Source organism: Carica papaya, chromosome 9 (genome assembly GCF_054855325.1).
Source record: "Carica papaya isolate Zhongbai chromosome 9, ASM5485532v1, whole genome shotgun sequence".
In the NCBI taxonomy this organism is placed as follows: domain Eukaryota; kingdom Viridiplantae; phylum Streptophyta; class Magnoliopsida; order Brassicales; family Caricaceae; genus Carica; species Carica papaya.
This window is the reverse complement of record NC_142317.1, coordinates 6,877,205-6,899,618: the sequence shown is the minus strand read 5'-3', so window position 1 is coordinate 6,899,618 and position 22,414 is coordinate 6,877,205. Positions and strand designations below refer to the sequence as shown.

Sequence of the window (22,414 nt, the reverse complement as noted above, 5' to 3'; positions counted from 1 at the left end):
ATATATAATAGTTATTTATTTAAATATTTAGTATAAATAAAATTTTATTCTTAATTATTATATTATAAATTATGCACCCCATAATTAACTTTTAGGATTACAACATGTGTATAACATGATATAAAAATATAGTACAGGAGTATCATATATAGATACATCACACAAAAAACAAAGACAAATAATAGTTAAGAAACTAAATATATTAATCGGAATAATTAAGCACCACAAAAGTCTCATCAAAAGACTTGGGTGCTAAATGCCAAACTAGTTAATTACATTAATCTGCATTTACAGAATGCAGTTTAATCTATATATATATATATGTATGTATATAAGATTGCACCACTAAAGTCTCATCAGAAGACTTGGGCGCTAGTTACCACACTAGCTAATTACATTAATTGCGTATACAGAATACAGTATAAACTATATATATATATATGTATATAACAGCACTTATATTAGGTGATATATATATATATATATATAGATATGGGAGGTGGATATTTATAATAATTAAGGTAGTAAAACATAATTATTTTAAGTAATTAACGAGTGATCTATAAGTAGATCCAGGCTTCCATCCATTTGGGATAACATTTTGAGCGACTAAGCTTTGACCCGAATAGCGCGAGACCAATCTGATGGAGAAAGGCGCGTGTAATTCTGATCCAGCGTCCAGCTTCCACACTGCACCCCATGACTGTTGCATCACGCGCCAACCCTGATGACTCGTTGACTTTGACCCTTCCTTAAGGTAAACCCCACCCAGATCCCCATCTCCTTCCTCGAACTCAATCACCACAGCAAAGTAGTTTGAATTTGAGCCCTGGTCCACGTGAAACGCTATCGTTTTGCCTGAATAATCACATGCTACCCTGATAAACAATAGTTAATTAGATTTTATTAGAACTCAATGTAATTTAATTAGTAATTAATTAAAGATTGGGTTTACCTTGCGTATCTAATCACCAAGATTCCGGCGTCACGAAGGTTTTGTTCGTCGCCGGGAATTGCCATGGCACCAAAAGCAGTTCCACTTAGATCAAAATGTGCGGGTTCAGATGCACATATCCCACCTGGGCAGGAATCTGTAATTACCACTCTCACTGGTTTTTTCGAACACGATGGATGTTTTGTGCATTTTACCTATTTAATTATAATTTAAAATTTTAATTAATTACTATTTTTTAATATGGTAAGATATAATATTATATGTCACAAAATGCTGGTTATATATATGTATGGTGACAATTATATGCTCCAAAATCTGTTCGCTAGAGAATAATTAAATTTAAAAATAACATTATTATATATATTATCATTTGACAATTGTTAGACGTCAACCAACTTAGCAGATATATAATCAATTATTTTTTTAAAAAAGTAATATATAATATTTATACCAAAATAGTTATTACTATATTTAATATATAATTAATTATTAAATTAATTGATCAATATAGATCTATATATATGTATATAAGAAAAACTATATAAAAACATGGCTTTTTTGACGGAGAAAATAAATATTGTTTAATATGTTGACATATAATTAATTATTAGTAGCTTACAAAATTAAATAAAGCCGTCCACTAGACAAGAAAAAGGAAAATTAATTATGTAATCGTAAATATATTTGAGTATACTAACTATTTATTAACTAAATAATCAATGCTTTGTTAAAACATGAATTTGAGTTAAATTATATGTGCTACATGTATCTTCATTAAATATATAGTTATTAATATACAAATATCATATAAATATTAAAATATATAAATTTCACTCAAAATAAAAAATATATATTGTTATTATATGCTATTTTTATATATGTTTAGGTCGGTCTTCAAGTTAGCAGCAGTTAAGGTCCTGATTTTTCTTAGGAGAAATATATATATGTATATATATGTGTATGCGTCTGTCTGTATGTGTATACCTGGTAACAAGCCCCACATTCCTTGCCTGCTTTATAGAGAGAGGGGCCAATTCCAGTGACCATTGAAGAAAAGGGAGCTTGTGAGACTGCATTTCCATACCCACACGAACCACCTACATGCATATATACGTGTATATATATACATGCATATATAAACAAATTTAATTAACTAAACAAAATAGATACGATTATAATTATAATTATAGTTATTAAAGTAGTTAAGCATGTTTAATTACCGTCACTACCGGCACCATCAGGAGCGCCGTACCATGTGGCTCCGGCGGTCGCCCAATGGGTTCCCTGAGTTGACAAGTTGAAATGTTTAGGGTTGAAGGCATTGCAGAGGTACACCTCCATACAACTATACCATAATATCACCCCTAACAAATAATATAACCCAATCATCCTCATCCTTCACCACTCAATACAATCGGACTATAATCTGTGTGAATATAGATAGATAGATATATATGTGTGTGTATATATACTGGTTTATGCAGCTTAGTTAATTTAAAATAATTATGAGATTGAAAAGCGATTAGTATTTATAGCCTCCCTGCATGTGCCATGTCGCTCTCGTTCCCACGCAACCCTAATGTTAATTACATTATATCTGTCGGCACCATCAATCATGTTTTGGCCTTCGTTACGTCTTAACTATATCTCTGCATATTCATCTCTCTCACAAATTATAATCGCTGTGTAATTGAAAAGAAGTAATAATTAAACAAATAATAAATAATTAACAATTACCATTATACTTAACAAGCAAAATCAAGGCATGCAATAATTGATTTGATACAATTCGCAGTTACTTATTGACTAATTGCTTTCTTATGCGGTATGTGTATGTATCACGTCAATTGATTTGATTAAGAAATATTTAATTAATTAAAAAATTTAATGACGGTTGTCGGTTGAAGTGGGGTCTCCTTAATCTCTTTTATTCTTAATTAATATTAATTTTAATCATAAACAAACAAGTTTTCCATAGATCATGCCCGTTGATGGTGGTTTTCGGTCGTTATATACCTCCAAATTCATGGAGCCATTTTATTATTAGTCGTCGTTGTGATTTCATCACAACCTTATCAATTGGACAGCAACCAATGAATTTTACCATACCCCTTAAATCACTCAGCTTTTTTTTTTTTTTTTCCCCATAATATAACAATTTTTGCTTAAACGTATATATGTGTGTGTATATATATATATAAAATTCTTTTTTGAATAGACATACATTTACACATGAGCGATATTGTTCAACGGTCGTATTATATTAGATTATATGTTTTTTTGGAGTTTACTTTGGCATAAACATTAATTACGGCATTTTGATATCCAAGTGAGAATGATATCTCACCCACCCAATCTCTATATATGTAATGTATCATATATTTATATATAAATATACAATCTGGGTAAATAATTACCTTTTAAAAAAAAAAAAAAAACTTAATGTTCAAAGTCTGTTGTATTCTAAATTATAGTGATTATACTAATCTCCAACCAAAATAAGTAAGGGAAATTTATTATCCCATAAATATCTCATAAGCGAACATGTCAAAAATAGACAATTTGAAAAATAAAATAAAATAAACAAATCAAGAACACACCCTAATTACGTTTAATTTTTAGTGACTATTTATAAATGTAAATTTTATTTTGTTAGAACTACACCCTTAAAAAAAGTTTAGAAAGTTGAGTGTAATTTTTATTTTAATTTACTTGGATGTAATTGTATTTAAATTCAATTTCTAATTATAATTTGTTTGTATTGTTTTGTGTTAAGTTTTGAGCAGTTTCTTTTGAGAAGCTCAACCATTTGTAATTGCATTTCAATTTCAGTGCATAATTGTAGTCAATTAGTTATATAATTTGTTTTCTTTAATTTGTTATATTTGTACTCGAGCTGGTGTTTTTTTTTTCATTTGGAATATTTGGTCATTCAAATGTCTCTTTTTAATTAGTTTTACAATAAAAAAAGAAATATGTATATTCTCTCTACATATATATATATATATATCACAAAAGAAAAATAAATGAATTTTTATATTTCTGTAACATTGTATTTTTTTGACATGTTCGTTTAATGTAGATTTTTGTATGCATGTCAAACTATCAATTTAATAGAATCGTTTAAATAATATTAAATATGAGTTTGTAATATGCATATAATATTTTCATTTTATAATAGACAGAATAAGAATTACAAAAGTTTATCGATATAAAAATTGATTTATGGTCCCCGAATCATAATATTATCATTTTATTTTTCTGAAATCACATCACCAGAAAAATTAATTTTTAGGTATTATATTGATTTGAAAGATTGACTCGGATAATTCTTCCGTGATGAATCCAAATATGTTTTTGCTTACATTTCTCAGTACGAAATTTTGTACTTATTTTTATATATTTATTAATTTAAAAAGTATTTTTATTTCAACAATTGATATTAAAGATCTTCTTATATTGAATTTTGTATATTCAAGTTGTTTTATGTGATTTTTGTGATTTTGAATTTTGAGAAATATATATGTATATATAAGGATTAGAAATATATATATTTCAAATCCAAGAAAAAAAAATATATATATATATATATATATATATGGATTTCAAATAAATTAAAGCAGAAAATATATGTATATATATGTATATATGAGTTTAGGATGTATATATATATACATGCATGTATATGAAGCAAAAAATAAAAAGGGAAAAGCAACGACCGACCACCACTGTATGATGAAGAAAGTCCGGCAACGGCTGACCACCACTGCATGAAGAAGAAAGTCCGGCGGTCATGCAACCGTTCGACAGTCGAAACGGCTGCCGAATCTCGAGCGTAATGGTTAGTTTTTTTTTTCAGCCGTTACTGTAGCAATTAAGAAGCAGACGTTGCAGACATGAGGAAGAAGAAGAAGAGGAAAAAAAAAGGTTACGGGGTTATTGGGTGTTTTAAAGTTACGTGTTTTTTAAAAGAAATTAAGTTATGTAGGCTTCTTTCACAAGAAGAAAAGAAAATGAAGAAAAGAAGGAAAGGGGGAGGCCCATTCGGCTGGGCCAACCTGGCCCGAATCCAATCCGGTCCAGGACCCAACCGGGTGTTAAACCAACCTAGTCAACGGTCAATATTAATTTTGACCGATCAATGGTCAAACTTTTGACAAAAAAATTAAAGGTATTTTTGATCATTTTGTGATTGATTTTCTTCATAATTCAGTTTAAATTTAGTTTTAGTTTTGAATTTTAATATTAGTACGTGCATATACAGATTGTAATAAATTAATTTACATAATATATCACTAAAGTGATATCTCTGGTAGATAATTTATTTATTTTATAAAATAAATAATTATATAGGTATAATTTATATGAATGTTAATTGGTTCAAAGGAATGTTAATATTTAATATTATTACATTCCATTTTTGTAATAATAAATACGTGACAGTTATTCAGTATAACATGTGAACTTTAAATCGACCCAAATGAATATTTATTTTTTGATGTGTTTCTACTGTCTGAATTTAATTACTATTAAAGGATTAAAACTATTAAATTTGACCGTGGTGGTGAATACTATGGTAGATCTAACGGATAAAGTGAACAGTGTCTAGAGCCGTTTGCTCAATTCCTAGAGGAATGCAGTATCGTCCTACAGTACACCATGTCAGATTCTCCTATCATGAATGATGTTGTTGAAAGGTAAAATAGAATACTTAAGGATATGGTGAGAACTATGATTAGTCATTATATCTCACCTGAATCACTATACGGAGGAGTATTAAAGACTGCAACATATTTACTCATTAGAGTTCAAACTAAAGCAACTATAAAGACTCTTTATGAACTTTAAAGGGCCAAGAAGCCTAGTTTGAGATATTTATATATATGAGAATGTGCAGTTGAGGTCATGCCTTATAAACCACAAGAAAAGAAACTGAACTCCAGAACTGTAGTTGCTATTTTGTTATTTATTCTGAACGATCTAGGAGTTATAAGTTTTATGATCTCACTGCTAAGATAAATTTTGAGATGAAAAATGTCTAGTTCTTTGAGGATGTTGAGTTTGTGGGAGGAGAAAGATTTCGAAACCTTGTCTTTGAAGAAGAATGGGTCGATATTCCTATTCCTTTAGTTGTTATTTACAATGATCAGGATTAGGTTCTTATAACTAGTATTATTCAAAAAACAACTTTAGATGAAGACAATGTCATAGTATCTTCTATTTATGTTCAGGAAACTATTCCTGAAGTACAAATTTAACACCCTTAAGAACTTATATCATTAAGGAGATCCACTAGAGATAGAAGTAAAATTTTAGATGATTATATTGTATATCTCTAAGAATATGAATTTGACATTGGTACGGTGGAAGATTATACTATCAACTTTCGTCAAGTAATGAAAAGTTATAACTCTCAAAAGTGGATTGATGCTATGAATAAAGAGATAAAGTCAATGAAATATAATAACATTTGGGATCTTGTCCCATTGCCTAAGGAAGTGAAACTCATTGGTTGCAAATGAATATTTAAGGCCAAGAGGGATTCGAAAGATAATGTGGAGAAGTACAAGGTTGTCTTGTCGCTAAGGGTTTTACACAGAAAGAATGTATCGATTATAAAGATACTTTCTCCCTAGTTTCATCAAAAGGCTCTTTTAGGACTATAATAGCTTTAGTTGTACATTTTGATCTTGAGTTACGTTAAATTGATGTTAAGACAGCGGTTCTCAATGATGACATTGATGAGACGATTTATATAGTGCAACTAGAAAACCTTATATTTGGGAACACACAACAAATAATTTGTAAACTAAAGAATTTATCTATGGACTTAAGCAGACTTATCGTCAATAATATCATAAATTTTATCAAATCGTCATCTCATTTGGTTTTAAGATGAATTTAGTGGAAGATTGTGTATACCACAAGTTCAGTTGGAGTAAGTGAATTTTTCTGGTTTTATATATCGATGACATATTACTTGTCAATAGTGATATAAGATTATTACATGTTAGGTAGATATTTAAGCAATATATGAATGACCAATTATACACAAGTTTGTATGCATCCAGATATTGCGTATATTGTTGGGATGTTAGGTAGATATTTAAGCAATTCGGGAATGAACTATTGGAAACTAGTCAAATGTGTCATGCGATATCTACAGAGAACAAAAGGTTATATGCTCACATACAGGAGGTCACATCAGTTGGAGATAATTGGTCATTCTGATTCTAATTTTGCCAGATGTCTAGACAATATAAAATCTACATCAGGCTATATCTATTTGCTTGCTGGGGGAGCTATTTCTTAGAATAGTGCTAAATAAACACTTGTAGTCTCTTATACTGTAGTAGCAGAGTTTGTAACTTGTTATGAATCCAATTATGGAATATGGCTGCGAAAACTGGGCTGTGTATTGTTGATGGCATAGAAAGACCATTAAAAATATTTTGTGATAATAAGTTTGCAGTTATGTATTCTAACAACAATAGGAGTTCAACGAAGTCAAAATATATAGATATTAAGTTTCTTGTTATTAAAGAAAGAGGTCAGAGTAAGTAGATATCAATAAAGCACATTAGAATAAACTCTATGATTGCAGATCCGTTTACTAAGAGATCACCACCTAGGTCTTTCATGAGCATACTGTTCATATGGGTGTTGTAGTCTTAGATGATGTATAGGTTCAGTGAGAGTCTTATACCATAGTTGCATTTATTTTGTAAGACATATCATACACTTTATACTTTAGTTTTAGTCTTAGTTTATGTATATATGGTTTCATTTTATTTTTTGTGTTTTGGTTTTGTTTATATATATTATTTCTGAGTTTTCTTACAGTTGATTTCAGTAAGGTTAAGGCATGACCAATTGAAAATAAATATGCTTAGATCACATAGCATGTAATTTTCATATTGTATATCCATGTTTAATCTATGTCGTTCGGTTATACTGATATACGTGACTATTGATGAGTTTAGCTACGTTAACTATAGTGAAGGCCGCTTTGATCCTATGTCATTATGATCAATGAATAGGATTATTTGGTGATGCATTAAAATATTAATAACACAGTTCTGAGTACTCTTACGATTATTTAATACATAGTTAAGTGTCACGTAAATTCCAAGTAGGAGATTGTTGGATTTTTTTTATATGTGGACTTAATGTGGCCATTAGTATGTGGATCAGATTATCAATTTAATTGGTTCGTTTAAAAGTGATCAAATACGGTTAAACAATATTAGACGTTAATGTATCGAGTTTAAGTATGCGTTTGTAATGTGTAGATACTATTTTTATAATATTCTTATTTTATAATGGACGAAATGAGAATTACAAAAGTTTGGTGATATAAAAGGTAGTTATGATCTTTAAATTACAATATTACTATTTTATTTTTCTAAAATTTCGTCGCCAGAAAAAAACTAGTTTTTAGACATCGTGTTGATTCGGAAGATTCTACTACCGGATACGAATAATTCTTCTTAGCGACGAATTCAGGTACGCTTCTACTTACATTTCTAATTAATTCAATATGAGATTGTGTGCTTATTTTTACAAATATATTCTTTCTTGTCTAATATTAAATGTGTGTGTATTCATCTATTCTTCTAACTTTGAAGCCTACAATAACTAAACAAAAATGAATATATCAATTTCTAAATAACTAAGATTTTTCTTTATTAGAATTCAAAGGAGTATAGAATTGTTCATAAATAAATGTAATATATGGATAGCTTGACATAAGAACTAGCATATCAAAACTATTTAAAAAAAACAAAAAACTACTAAAACCATAAAGAAAAAACATGAATATTAAATGATCTTAAGGAATGTTAGATTCAAGTAAACAAAGAAAATTGTGTAACACCCAAAATTTTTATTTTTATTATCATTGGAATTATTTTGATTTTTATTTTTTTTTAATAATTAATTTACTAGGTAATAATTTTATGGTTTTAATTTAATTTAATTTAAATTAAATAAATAGAAATAAAAAAATAATAATAATAAAAAGGGGTAAAATTATTTTTTGGATTTAATTGAAAATGATTTTGGAAAAAAGGGGTGAAAATTTAGATTCTAGGGGTGTTTTTGAAAAGAAAATTAAAAATCGGGGGTCAAAACGTAATTTAAAAAAATTACGCCACATCAATAGCCATGTCAGCAGTCCGGCCAGCAGCTCCGGCCAACCAGGACACGCCACGTGGCAGAGATGCTGATGCAGGAAGGCCACGCAGAACGGGCCACGTAGGCGATCCGGGTGCGCGCGCACGGACGACCCAGATCAAACGCGCGCATGGACGGCCTAGATTGCACACGTGCGGACGACCCAGATTCATTTCAAATTTAATCACGATCGGATGGTCCAGATTAAATCGTGATAGACGGCTCATATTAAAAGAAAAATATTATAAATAATCTCATCTACACCCAACCTCAAACCCGAGCCGGAGAAGACAACCCAGCCTCTGGAGGAACCGACCGCCGCCACCCGCTGCCGCACCGGAGCACCTTTCGGTCGCCAAACGAGGTAAAATTTCTCTCCTTAGCTCGTTTTTCGATGCTGAACCTCCCTGTGGTACAATCAGAGCCAAACCACCGGCCAATTGGCGGAAAAACACCACCGAAGCCCAGCGGCACCGCCGCAGGTTTCCTCAATTTTTGCCTCCGATAAGGCCCTTTCCGATTCCCGTTTGATGAAATTTTTACACCACTGTGACCACCGTCCTTTCCTCTAGAGGTTGATCGGAGCAAAACACCAAATCGCGACTCGCACCGGAGGAACCGCCTCACCCAAGAGCTTCACTGCCGGTAAGTCTCGATTTTCTAGATTTTTTTGGCCCACCGAGGGCCCTAGGAGTGTTTTATCACAGGAACCAATGCAAGTGTGGCCGAATTCGGCCGAAAACGGCCGGGAACAGCCAACTCGAGGCGGATCGCCGCCGCCGTTGCAAGAGCACGGTGGAACCGCCGTGTTGGAATTCTGAAATTGGCCGAATAGGCCCTAGGTCTGATTTGGGGTTTTTTGGGGATATGTGCAGGTACCGGAAGTGTGTTTCAGTTTCCAGAAAAAAATTCAGGAAATCTAGGGACTGCCTGTAAACGTAGTGAGAACCCGATTTTAGATTCTAAAACAAGTAAGGATCCTTCACTCTATTTTCTATCACAACATTAAAGCTTAATAAATTATTAAACGGTATTTTATGAATAAATAGATATGTATAATTAATTAAGATTGCTAATGAGGCCCGAACCTGATGTATTTGTCGGTCTGTTCCTGTTTGATGTATTTTACAGTCTAGATGCAGTATAGTATTTAATTTGTTTATTCTGTGATTTCGTATGCATGAATCACTATTTAATCTATTATAGTTTGAATTATTGTGAACCCGATGTTGTGTTGCCTAGTTTGGTGTGCGTTACTGGTTTACGTATTCATGTTGATTGGGTAATTGAGACTAAGAAAAATAAAAAGGGTATGTGAATTTATAAATGGATAAGTCGACAGCCTCACTAGATATCCTGCGAGATGGTGGATGGACCGGGTTCATAGGGAACCTTACCGGAAACGTGGTCTCTCATATCGGACGGGGTATGGAGACTTAAAACGTTTTGGCGCTCATACCAGACGGGGTATGGAGGCGGCCCGCTTCACCCTCATACCGGACGAGGTATTGAGGTTTATGGTTTTGGCACCCATATCGGACAGGGTATGGGGACGGTCCTGGAATTAAGGTGAATGGCTCACGTGTAGCAGAGACCCCTATGGATCCCCATGGATACTAGTAGGTTGATAAAAGAGAAAATTTGTTGCTTAATGATTGAAATACAAAAGTATGATATGTGTTATGTTACAGAGTGTGCATGATCTTATGATGTTTATAATGTTATTGTTTTCATAAGTTGTTTTCATGAATCTCACCAAGGTAAGTGGACAGTAAATGATTTTATTATTGATAAATGAATTTGTTATAAATTATGCTCAATTAGTCGTTTTTGTTTTCTACCAAGATTTTATTATGTGATAGTGAGATAGTATGACATCTTTACTGGGCTAGTGTACCTCATTCCATACTTAACAATTTCAGATCAGGAGGATTTGGTTCCCGAGCCCGTTCCGTAGGAAGACGACTAGTAGAAGCCTAAAGATTTATTAGTTTTCCTTATAGTATTCATTCATAGTATTTCCTTTAGTTAGTTTATTTTTTCATATCTTTAATACGTTTTGATTATTATGTAAGGGATGTTACTCATAATCTATTTTATTTCGCTTCCGCACTGAGAATAAATATATACATTTCCTTTTAATTTTTGGGGCCGTTACAAATTGAATATAACAATTTTTGAATAACAATGATTTTTCTTTGTTATAATTCAAAAAAATAGAAAACTAGTAAAAAATAAGAGTAACATATGAATAGCTGAGCTGGGGAACTACGTATATTAAAATTGAATATAAAAATTGTAACTAACTAAAGAAAAAATAATATATTTGATGAGCGTGAATTTACTTGATTTCAGACTTTAAATTTTATAGTAACTAAACAAAAGTAAATGGCTTAGCTTGTGAATAACAAAGATTTCTATCTTAGAATTCAAAGGAGCTGTTAGTAAACAATGTAATATATTGATAGCATTGCCGGGAAATTACATATATCTAAAACTAAAAGATAGAAAAAAAAATTAAAATCATCAAGAACATGATAATTTTGTTGTCCTATCCGTAAGATTGAAAATAACATAACTAGTATTAGTTTCAAGTAGAAAATGAGAAAATTTTCAAGCAAATAACGCTGAATTTTCTAAGCTGTACTCATTTTCAAGTATGTATAACATTAAGTTATGTGTTTTTTAGAAATTTTATAAATGTTGTAGTTGTTTTATATGCATGGTATTTGCAGTTGATTGTTTACATATTGAGAATTTAGGAAAGTTGAATGTTATTTTTGTTTTAGTTTAATTAAATTTGTAATTATCTTTGAGTTTATTTATATTTATAGTTCAATTTCATTTTGTAACTGTAGTTGTATTTTGTTTGTCATATATATATATTGCTATCGCACTTGAGTTAGTTGTTTGTTTGTTGAGAAATTTGAAAAGTTATATGTAATTTTATTTTTTTTTAATTAAGAAAAGGAAAACAATATAAGCCTAAATATTACACATTAGAGATCAAGATACATTGAGAAGATCGTCACTAGCGAGCCGAACAAGATCGACTAAAGAAAAACAATGGGAATGCAACTCGGAGGGAACTAAAAAAACGTGGTTAGCTAAAAAATCAGCACATCGGTTGTCCTCTCTATATACATGCAAAATATGAATCGTCCAACTCCTATCCAAACGGAGTTTTATAGCTTGAATGAGGTTGGAGCAAGTATTGATCTAAATTGGTTCTTGGTGGACAATTATATTCAGATTCTGAACCACAAGCAGATTGTCCATCTCAAGAATGACCTTACGCGTGCCCAAATTTCAGGCTATATCCAAGCCATCCAGAACTCCCCACAACTCAACTTGTAAGACAAAACACTTACCGATATTTTGACCTAATTTTTAATTTAATTTACTTGTATGTGTAATTGCATTTAAATTTATTTGTATTTTTATTTGAATTTGAGTGCGTAATTATAGTTATATTAAGAAAACTATTCTTAATATATCATATGATTTTACGGTTAATTTTGTTAAATTTATTATTATAAAAACAAAGAAGAATTAAAATGAAATAAAGAGCAAAGGAAAGAGAAGAGCATGGACAAAAAATGATAGAAATTAGAAGAAACAAAAATTGAAGAGCGTAGGTGAAAAGGAAAAGAAACTTGGGGGTGTGAATGAAGAAAAAGAAAATGGACCAAACACTAAATTTGAAATGAAACCCAACCCTTTCTTTCTTTTTTTACACACGGGCCAGCTTTAGGCCCAACTTCCTTAAAACGATGGCGTTTTGAGGGACATAGATTAATGTAATTGCTCAACATTAAAAATAAAATAAATCAACTATTAGATGTAGGTTAATAAAAAAATTATTTGCTAAGAATTAATTATTTCGTTATAATATTAATTATAGTGAACGAAACAAAATTTCAAAAATTAATAACAAAATGAATTAAGTTGAAAGACGGTTTCTACGGAGGTCAACCTTATATATTTCTTTTTAGTAATGATTAATAATTATTTTTCTGAACTATTTTATCTTAAATTTTTTTTTATGAAAGATTATTAAAATAATTAATTATTGATCCCACTTTTAATAGAATAATGATAATTTCTTTAATCTAAAATTTTTTAAAAGATTTAAAAATCTTATATTTTTTTTTAAAAAAAACTTTATTCCGTTTTATCATTATAACATTTATCACACGTAAGATATTATTTATGCATATAAAAATTTATGTATTAATCTCAATGATTTAAAATTAATATGAAAAATAATCATGTATGCTGTAATAGAAATTTAATCACCTTTATTTATTTAGATATGTACTTAAAAATTAGTGCAATCACACGAGATTATTTTTGTAATTATTAGAATAAATATATTACAGTTATTTTTATATATCTTTAAATAATAATTTATTAATCAAATTTCATTATCTATCATATGTTCGCCATGCCCAATTTTTAAAATTAATAATTTAGTTTGAAAAAATTAAAATGTAAGAAATCAAATTGAAAAATGAGGGATTATATATATCTAATTTACACACAAAATTTGTTGACTTTTGCATTTCGTTGACTTCTCTTGTCTGTTTCAAATTGAGGCAAAACGGATCAACTTTTTCGGCCCAAGACTGTTTCTGTTGATTGGGCTGGCAACAGTCCAACACATACCTGCGATATATTTAATATATATATATATATGTATTATAATTATCAAAAGATTTTATAAATATATTTTTTTTATGTATTTTATGAATAACATTTTTATCATTAAAATTTAATATTCGTTTTTTTTTCAAATATAAATTATCAAATAATTTTGTTGTTTAATTTATTTGGAACACATTAAATTTAATGGTATAACTAGTTTAGTAACTGGACCAAAAACATGCTTTGTTAAAAACCTTTTTTAATTAAACTAATATTTAAATAAGAATTTATTTTCAAATTTATTAAAAAAATACAGTTCAAATATTAGAAAATTTAAAATTTTTAAAAATACAAAAATAGAAATTAATCAAATATATTTTATTTTACGGGTGAATGAGTAAACATGTATCATTTTTAACAATAATAATAACTGATAATTTTAATGCTAAATTTTCTTTTATTAATAACGAATTTTCTTACAATAATATAATGTATTTTATCCACTTGAATAATTTTGATAATCCTGAGGCTGAGACACAATTTTGTAGTTAGAATGTAGTCAACGAAGACTGCTGTTTTGATAAGGGAATCTTGACCGTACTAGCCAGCCATCTTCAACCTTAATCTCTCTCTTCAATAATTTCTTTCGTATTCCTGTTGAGTCTTCTTCAGTACTTTGCAGAGAAGCTTGAGATATGGCGGTTGGAGAAATGGAGATACCAAGCGATGGCAAAGGAGAGCCGTACAAATACAATGGCAAGATGACTTCTTTTGTGGTGCTTTCTTGCATGATGGCCGCCATGGGAGGTGTAATCTTCGGCTATGATATTGGAATCTCGGGTCTCTCTCTCCCTCTCCCTCTCCGTATATTATATTATATATATATATATGTATATTTCTCTGGCACTGTATTCCTATATGCTTTTGATATTGTGAGTGTACACACACACACACACACACACAAGAAGCTTGATGCATGCCGCTGTCTCGAAACTTTTCTTGGGTTTGCCACTAACAATTAAATTAATTATTAATTATATCGTGTTTAATTTTTATCATTTCCCAACTTTTTGGTCAATCTTAATTAAGTTAATTAAGTGTAAATTCCAACACCAAATTCATAAAAGTTCAATCTCTTAACACAGATGGTTTTAGTCTTCGATTTCCAAGTTAATTAGAAATATTTTTAACCACGTCATAGGCTATCACTAATTATATATATATATATATATGTGTTATATACTCAACCTATTTTAATAGGAGAAATTATAGATGTGATTTAACTTAAAAGTATAGTTTAATTTTGTATTTTTTTTAATCATTACCCGGGACCTAATCGTGATCTACTTCTGTTATTATATATAAAATTAATTAAAAATTTAAACTATTTTTTTTTTTATTTTTTATTTTTAAAAAATATGAATGAATTTATGTAAAATAAAAAAAATCACACCCAAAATATAAATATACAAGGATTGAACTGCAAATATATCAAAAATTCAGAGGGTGAAATTGCAGTTTGCCCTCAATAACGTTGCAACCTATTTTCTATTTTGATGGGTAAAACTAATATGACTTTGTTTAGCCAAGTGTGTTTTTTACATGTTTTTTCTAAAAAAAAATAATAATAATTTCACCTTTAGAAAATTAGTGTTTTTTGGAGTTATTTCTTCATAAAAATAATTATGTTAAGCAATTAACATTTAGTAATGTCTTTGTTAATTATTTGTTTTCTCAATCTCAATATAAAAAACATGAATGTTATAAGATGCTTTAAAAACATAGATAAGTACATAAACATGACTGACTAATTTTTAAATTTATGTAAAAAATTACACAAACAAAGTTAAAATGCACCAATCACATTTACAACAACTTATAATTACTCTGAAAAATATTACTCAAAGAAATAGTTTACTGAAACTTTTTGAAACTATCAAGGAGGAGTGACCTCAATGGAGCCATTTCTTCATAAATTCTTCCCACAAGTCTACACAAAGATGAAGGAGGACACCAAGATCAGCAACTACTGCAAATTTGACAACCAACTCTTAACTTTATTTACATCTTCCCTTTACATAGCAGGCCTTGCGGCTTCTTTTGTGGCATCTTCTTTTACTAGAGCCTTTGGTCGTAAGCCATCAATTCTTGTAGGAGCCACAACTTTCCTCGTAGGCTCTTCTCTTGGTGGTGCAGCCCTCAATATCTACATGCTCATACTTGGTCGCATCTTGCTTGGCGTTGGTGTTGGTTTTGCAAATCAGGTAAAAATTATTACTCATTCCATAAAATTTAAACTTTATATTTTGATTTAGATTCCTTTTCCATTTTCAATTCACTTGCATGTATAGTCTGTTCCTTTATATCTATCAGAAATGGCACTGCCAAGATACAGAGGGGCAATCAACAACGGCTTCCAATTCAGCATTGGCATTGGAGCACTCAGTGCTAACTTGATTAACTATGGAACCCAAAAAATCAAATATGGTTGGGGTTGGCGAGTTTCTTTAGCCATGGCAGCACTTCCAGCTTCAATCTTAATATTGGGTGCAATTATTCTCCCTGAGACACCCAATAGCTTAATCCAACGAACAAACAACTACCATAATGTCGAATTATTATTGCAACGTATACGAGGTGTAGATAATGTGCGGGAAGAGTTAGATGATCTCATCAAAGTAAGCTCAGAAGCAAGAATTACAAGTAACCAATTCAAAAAAATCTTACAAAGAAAATATAGACCTCAACTAATTATGGCAGTAACCATACCATTCTTCCAACAAGTGACAGGTATTAATGTTATTGCCTTTTATGCACCACTATTGTTTAGGACAATTGGCCTTGGTGAAAGTGCTTCTCTCATGTCATCAGTTGTGCTGGGTATTATGGGTGTTAGCTCAACATTCATATCAATGCTTATGGTGGATAAATTTGGACGAAAATTGTTGTTCATGGTTGGGGGTGTGCAAATGTTTGTGTCACAATTGATGGTTGGAGGAGTGATGATGGTTGAGATGGGTGATCATGGAGGGCTGAAGAGTAAAGAGTATGGATATTTTGTTCTGGCTCTTATATGTGTGTATGTGACTGGATTTGGATGGTCATGGGGTCCTTTGGGATGGTTAGTTCCTAGTGAGATATTTCCTTTAGAGATTAGATCCATAGGGCAGAGTATTACAGTTGCAGTGAGCTTTATCTTCACTTTTATTGTTGCACAAACATTTCTTGCCATGTTATGCCACTTCAAGGCAGGTATTTTCTTTTTTTTTGGAGGATGGATGGTGGTGATGACGATGTTTGTCCAGTTATTATTGCCAGAGACCAAGAGCATCCCAATTGAGAAAATGGAGAATGTGTGGAGGGAGCATTGGTTTTGGAAGAAAATAATGGAGTAAATTATCGATAATTGAATGAGTTTAACATCATTCTTGTGAAGATGCTATACTAATTTTATTTGTATTATATTTCTGCTCATATCATATCTCTAAAGGACATTAAATGATTTTACAGTATTAATGGATTTGAGTACATATCAAGATACATTTTCTACATAATATGTAGAAAAATAATTTTTTAATTAGATGATTGATATTTTATTCATTCTATCATAAGATGTGAGTTCAAGTCAAGATACATTCCCGTGTATCCTTCTTACAAACTTATATTACGATTGATCTGTATGTCAAATAATTAATAAAATTTATGAATTTTTATTAAAAATATATACTATTTATAAAAATTAGGTTTAATCACATATTGTGTATGTTTATGTTGAACATAAGTCATATGAGTTATAGATACTTTAGCGACATGAAAATATACTTTCAAGAGATTTACATGCTTATATTGAAAGCATTTGGAAACAAAACCCCATGTCTATTTCACCTATGCTAGAAATATGGTATAAATATCTCTAAGTCTTTTTAAAATATTCATTTCATACTTAATAAATGGTACATTGTAATCAAGAAAAACAAATCTATTATGACAGTTGGATAATTAGCTTATGTTTAGCTTCTGTTATTATGTTAAGTAGTTAGTCAGTTAGCTTTCGTTATTCTGTTAAACATGTTGTTGTTGTTAAACTTGTTAAATTGATTTGTACATGTAAAAATGCATCTATATAAATAGTATACATATGCAATCTTATTTAGTTGATCAATTCTCTTGTAACTAAAGGAGGAGTTTCTATCCTTCCTCCAGAATAAAAGCCAGAAGAAGAAATTTTTTTTCTCTGCTTACACTTATGTTTCTTCCAAAGTTTACCTCTGTTTATGGTATCAAAGCTGATTTAGAAAATGATTGGATGCAAACAAATATCTTTACAACTGCGAGAAATTTGATGATGAATTAGTCAAATGAAAATCCAAGAATTTCGTTTGTATTAGTCCCATTTAATGGGATAAATTATCAAACTTGGAGCAAGTCTGTAAAATTTGCACTAGCAGCAAAACATAAATTAGGATTCGTGACTGGAAAAATAAGAATACCGGCTGAAGAATCGGTAGAATATAAAGACTGGTTCGCAAATAACGCGATGATGGTTTTCTGGATCTTAAACTCTCTTTTGAAGGAGTTTCATGATTCATTCTTATACGTCAATTCTGCACAAGAACCGTGGGATAAGCTGGAAAGAAGATTCGATTAATCAAATAGGCCTCAAGTATATAAAGTCAAGAGAGAACTAGGATCTATTACTCAAGAAAATGACTCTCTCGCAATATTCTTCACCAAGATGTGTCGATTGTGGAATGAACTGAACAGTTTAATTCCAACTTCACAGTGTACATGTGAAAAATGCACATGTGGAATCTCAGAGCAGATATTAAAGCTAAATAAGAGTTCAAAGACAATGTAGTTTCTCATGGGCCTCAGTGACACATACGACCAAGCAAAAAACCAGATGCTACTACTTGACCCTCTAGCACACATCAATAAAGTATACTCAATGGTGATGAACATAGAGAGACAATGACAAGTGACAAATATCTTTACTGAAGGAATGGATGTAACAGTTCTATTAACATCGTTCAATGCATAAAGATACACTGGTCTAGAAAGAAATGATTTCAAAAAGAAGGAACTAACAAAGAAGGAAGACAAATTTTGTAACTACTGCAAAGAGAATTAACATTCAAAGGAGACGTCTTTTAAACTTCACGGCTACCCGGATTGGTACAAAGAGCTGAGGCAAAAAAAAAAAAAAGGGTCTGTTGGATATAAAACAAGAGTGAATGTGGCAGAAACTCCCTTCAATGATGAGAAAATGGGAAACAATTTTGAAAGACATAAAGGGAGCGAAATAAAAACATCTATGAGGGAGATGATCCAAGAAGATATATCAAAAGTGCTGAAGGGAAAAGCTGCAACAGATCATAATTTCGTGGACTATACATATGAGTTCGCAGGTACAATACCTAACATAACTCCGAAAGAAACATGTTGGATAATAGATACAGGTGCAAACAATCATATTTGTGCAAAACGTTCCTTATTCAACTAGTTGGATAAAATAAAAAGGCACAATTTAGTTCACTTACCAAATGACAGTTTTAAGGGTAGAATACTTTGGTGACATAACCTTGAATAGCAATTTAAATCTAAAAGGAGTGTTATACATACCCTCATTTCACCACAATCTATTATCTATTAGCAAGCTAGCCAAAAATAATGGTGTGATTTCATCTTTTTTCTTAATTTCTGTCTATTACAAGACCGTAGGACTAAAGAAATGATAATTGTGAGCAAGTCTTCCGGCAACCTGTACTGCCTTGAACCTTCCTCCTTCCAGCTAGAAACAATAAAGAAATATGATGTTGATTCCAACAGTCCCTGTACTCGTGTCCAAAATTCTCTGTTAAAGGAAAATGGAATGATAAACAATGTAGTAGGAACTTCAGCCTCTTGGCACAAGAGGTTAGGACATCTATCATTACTTGTTCTATAAAAACTACACTTCAAGATCAATAAAGAAGAGTTGTCTAAGTCATATGATATATGTGCAAAGGCAAAACAAACAAGATAACCATTTGAAAACAACAGCAGACAAAATCAGATAATTTTCGATTTAATTCATGTAGACGTGTGGGGGCCATATAATCAACCGTCATCAACTGGTGCATATTACTTCTTAACGATTGTGAAATATAAAAACAGGTGCCCATGGACATATCTTATGCGAAACAAGGCACAAGCTGGCTCTATACTAAGGAGGTTCATTAAGATGATCACAAGACAATTTGGTGCTAAAATAAGGACAGTTAGAAGCGATAATGACGATGAATTTCTGGGTGTCACATGTCAGAATGCATTTGAAGAGCTTGGAATAATACATCAAACAACTTGTTTTTATACACCACAATAAAACAGGGGAGCAGAACGAAAACACAGACAATTGCTACAGATTGCATGAGCTATAATCTTCCAAGCAGCACTGCAATTAACCTTTTAGGGAAAAGCTGTGTTACATGCCATATACATAATAAATAGATTACCCTCCCAAGTCCTCGAATGGAAGACCCCATAAGAAATACTACATCATGAACCTCCAGGCTACAGCTGGCTCAAGGTTTTTGGGTGTCTCTGCTATTCAACAAACAATCAACTGCATAAAGACAAATTTGCTCCAATAGCATTCAAATGAGTCTTTTTAGGATTTACTGCAAGAAAAAAATGATATAGGCTATATGATCCTGAAAATAACAAATATATATTCTCTAGAGTTGTAGGCTTCCATGAAAATCAATTTCCATATAGATCTTAAAACAAAACGGAAGATCTAGAAACGATCTCGTAGATCTTGATTACTAAAACAGACACTAGTCAACAAAATATCTTGAACATACCAGCTCCAGAAAGTGCACCATTTGAAGATCAAACTTTTGAATCTGAAAGGCCACAACCAGAGGGGTTCTCCAATCCTAGTCATATACACGGAATAGAAGACATTGATCCTCAATCTCAAAGAATGAGTTTTAGGGTAAAGAGAAGGCCTAACTGGTTACAAGACTACATAAGTAGTATCAACTGCACTGCCACAACACCACAACAAAAAATCTGAGTATAACTTCACCACATCTGCAAAGAACCTTTTTTTTATATCCAATCCCAGTTTAGACGATGAAAATTTAAATATTTTTAGCAAATATCACTGTTTTAGAAGAATCAATGACATATAATGAAGCAAAACAATCGAAGGAATGGGTAGAAGCAATGAGAACAGAGATATCAATATTGAAAAATAATCAGACGTGGTCTTTGATAACTCTACCTCCTAAGAAATCTACCATTGTTTGCAGATGAGTTTATAAGTTAAAGTTGAAACTTGATGGAACAATAGAAAGGTACAAGACAAGATTTGTTGCAAAAGGATATCACCAAATAGAAGGGATAGATTATGTTGACAGTTTCTTACCAGTAGCTAAAGTGGTAACAGCCATAATCCTAATTGCTTTTGCAGTAACAAAACAATGGCTACTACACCAATTGAATGTAAATAATGTATTTCTTCATGGGTATTTGAACGAAGAAGTATATATGGAATCCCCTGAAGGATATGAAAAGGCAAAGAATGAGAAGTATGTAAACTTCAAAGGTTCCTTTACAGTCTAAAGCAAGCTTCCATATAATGGAACTCAGAACTTTTCCCATTTTCTGATTCAATATGGGTTCCAATAATCAAGTCATGATCATTGTCTCTTTATCTATCAAAAAGATCAACACTTTATGACCTTATTAGTCTATGTAGATGATTTGCTCATTACTGGAAATTCAAAGGAAGAGACTACAAGACTAAAAAGTGCATTGGATGACCAGTTTACAATCAAAGATATATGAGCTGTTAAGTACTTCCTAGGGCTGGAATTGATGTCAACCAAAGAAAATACATATTAGACATATTCAAAGATGTCAGCTTTCTAGGAACAAATCCAAAACTCATTCTATTCCCAAAAGGACAACAAATTCACTCCAAATATTCACCATTGCTAAATAACCCTCAACAATATAGGAGCATTGTGGGCAGATTGTTATAAATGAGATTCACTCGGCCAGATTTCGGATACTTAATTCAACAACTAAGTCAACATGTACAAGCTCCAAGACAAGTTCACTTGTAGATAGCACACCATGTTCTAAAATACCTAAAATAGAAAATATTTTTAGGGATATTTTTCCCAAAACAAAACAATTTTAAAATCACAGTTGTGATTCAGATTGGGGGACATGTTCGAAAACTAGAAAATCTCTCACTGGATATTGTGTATATCTAAAATCATCACCAATCTCATGGAAAGCAAAAAAATAAAATATTGTCAACAGAAGTTCATCTGAGGTAGAATACAGGTCAATGGTTATGACAGTATGTGAGTTGCAATATGTTATGTATATTCTTCAACACTTGAGGGTAGATTACTCTTTATCAATCAATTTCAAATGTGACAACAAGGCAGCAATGCATATAGTTGCAAACCTAGTATTCCATGAGAGAGTAAAATATTTAGACATTGGCTACCATGTAGTCATGACAAAGATCAACGAGGGGATTGTTGCACTAACTTATGTCAACTCAGCTACCCAAGTAGTGGATATATTCACTAAATCTCTTTCCTCTTCAACTTTTCAGAATCCACGTTCTTA

The 22,414-nt window shown here is 31.2% G+C and overlaps 2 protein-coding genes across 2 annotated transcripts; one reads left to right on the top strand and one right to left on the bottom strand.

Annotated features, from left to right (window-relative positions):
• Positions 1-185: 185 nt before the first annotated feature.
• Positions 186-2,459, bottom strand: LOC110808463 (putative expansin-B2). Its single transcript, XM_022033966.2, has 4 exons — positions 2,176-2,459; positions 1,940-2,052; positions 956-1,149; positions 186-878 (listed from the first exon to the last, which is right to left on the bottom strand). Exons 1-4 carry the CDS (start codon positions 2,348-2,350, stop codon positions 536-538), a joined length of 825 nt encoding a protein of 274 aa, XP_021889658.2. The 5' UTR covers positions 2,351-2,459; the 3' UTR covers positions 186-535.
• An 11,844-nt stretch (positions 2,460-14,303) lies between these two features.
• Positions 14,304-17,313, top strand: LOC110820556 (Major facilitator superfamily protein). The gene is made up of 3 exons (XM_022050058.2): positions 14,304-14,617; positions 15,719-16,041; positions 16,129-17,313. The coding sequence occupies exons 1-3, from the start codon at positions 14,473-14,475 to the stop codon at positions 17,170-17,172; spliced, it is 1,512 nt and encodes a 503-aa protein (XP_021905750.1). The 5' UTR covers positions 14,304-14,472; the 3' UTR covers positions 17,173-17,313.
• Positions 17,314-22,414: the final 5,101 nt, after the last annotated feature.

Bases quoted from the DNA above. Each gene is read 5' to 3' on its own strand.
- LOC110808463 (XM_022033966.2), bottom strand. From the start codon at position 2,350: ATGAGGATGATTGGGTTATATTATTTGTTAGGGGTGATATTATGGTAT. The intron at 2,053-2,175 runs GTAATTAAACAT...ATATGCATGTAG, and splicing joins TGATGGTGCCGGTAGTGACG to GTGGTTCGTGTGGGTATGGA. The intron at 879-955 runs GTAAACCCAATC...ATTGTTTATCAG, and splicing joins TTGGTGATTAGATACGCAAG to GGTAGCATGTGATTATTCAG.
- LOC110820556 (XM_022050058.2), top strand. From the start codon at position 14,473: ATGGCGGTTGGAGAAATGGAGATACCAAGCGATGGCAAAGGAGAGCCG. The intron at 14,618-15,718 runs GTCTCTCTCTCC...GAAACTATCAAG, and splicing joins CTATGATATTGGAATCTCGG to GAGGAGTGACCTCAATGGAG. The intron at 16,042-16,128 runs GTAAAAATTATT...TTGCATGTATAG, and splicing joins GTGTTGGTTTTGCAAATCAG to TCTGTTCCTTTATATCTATC.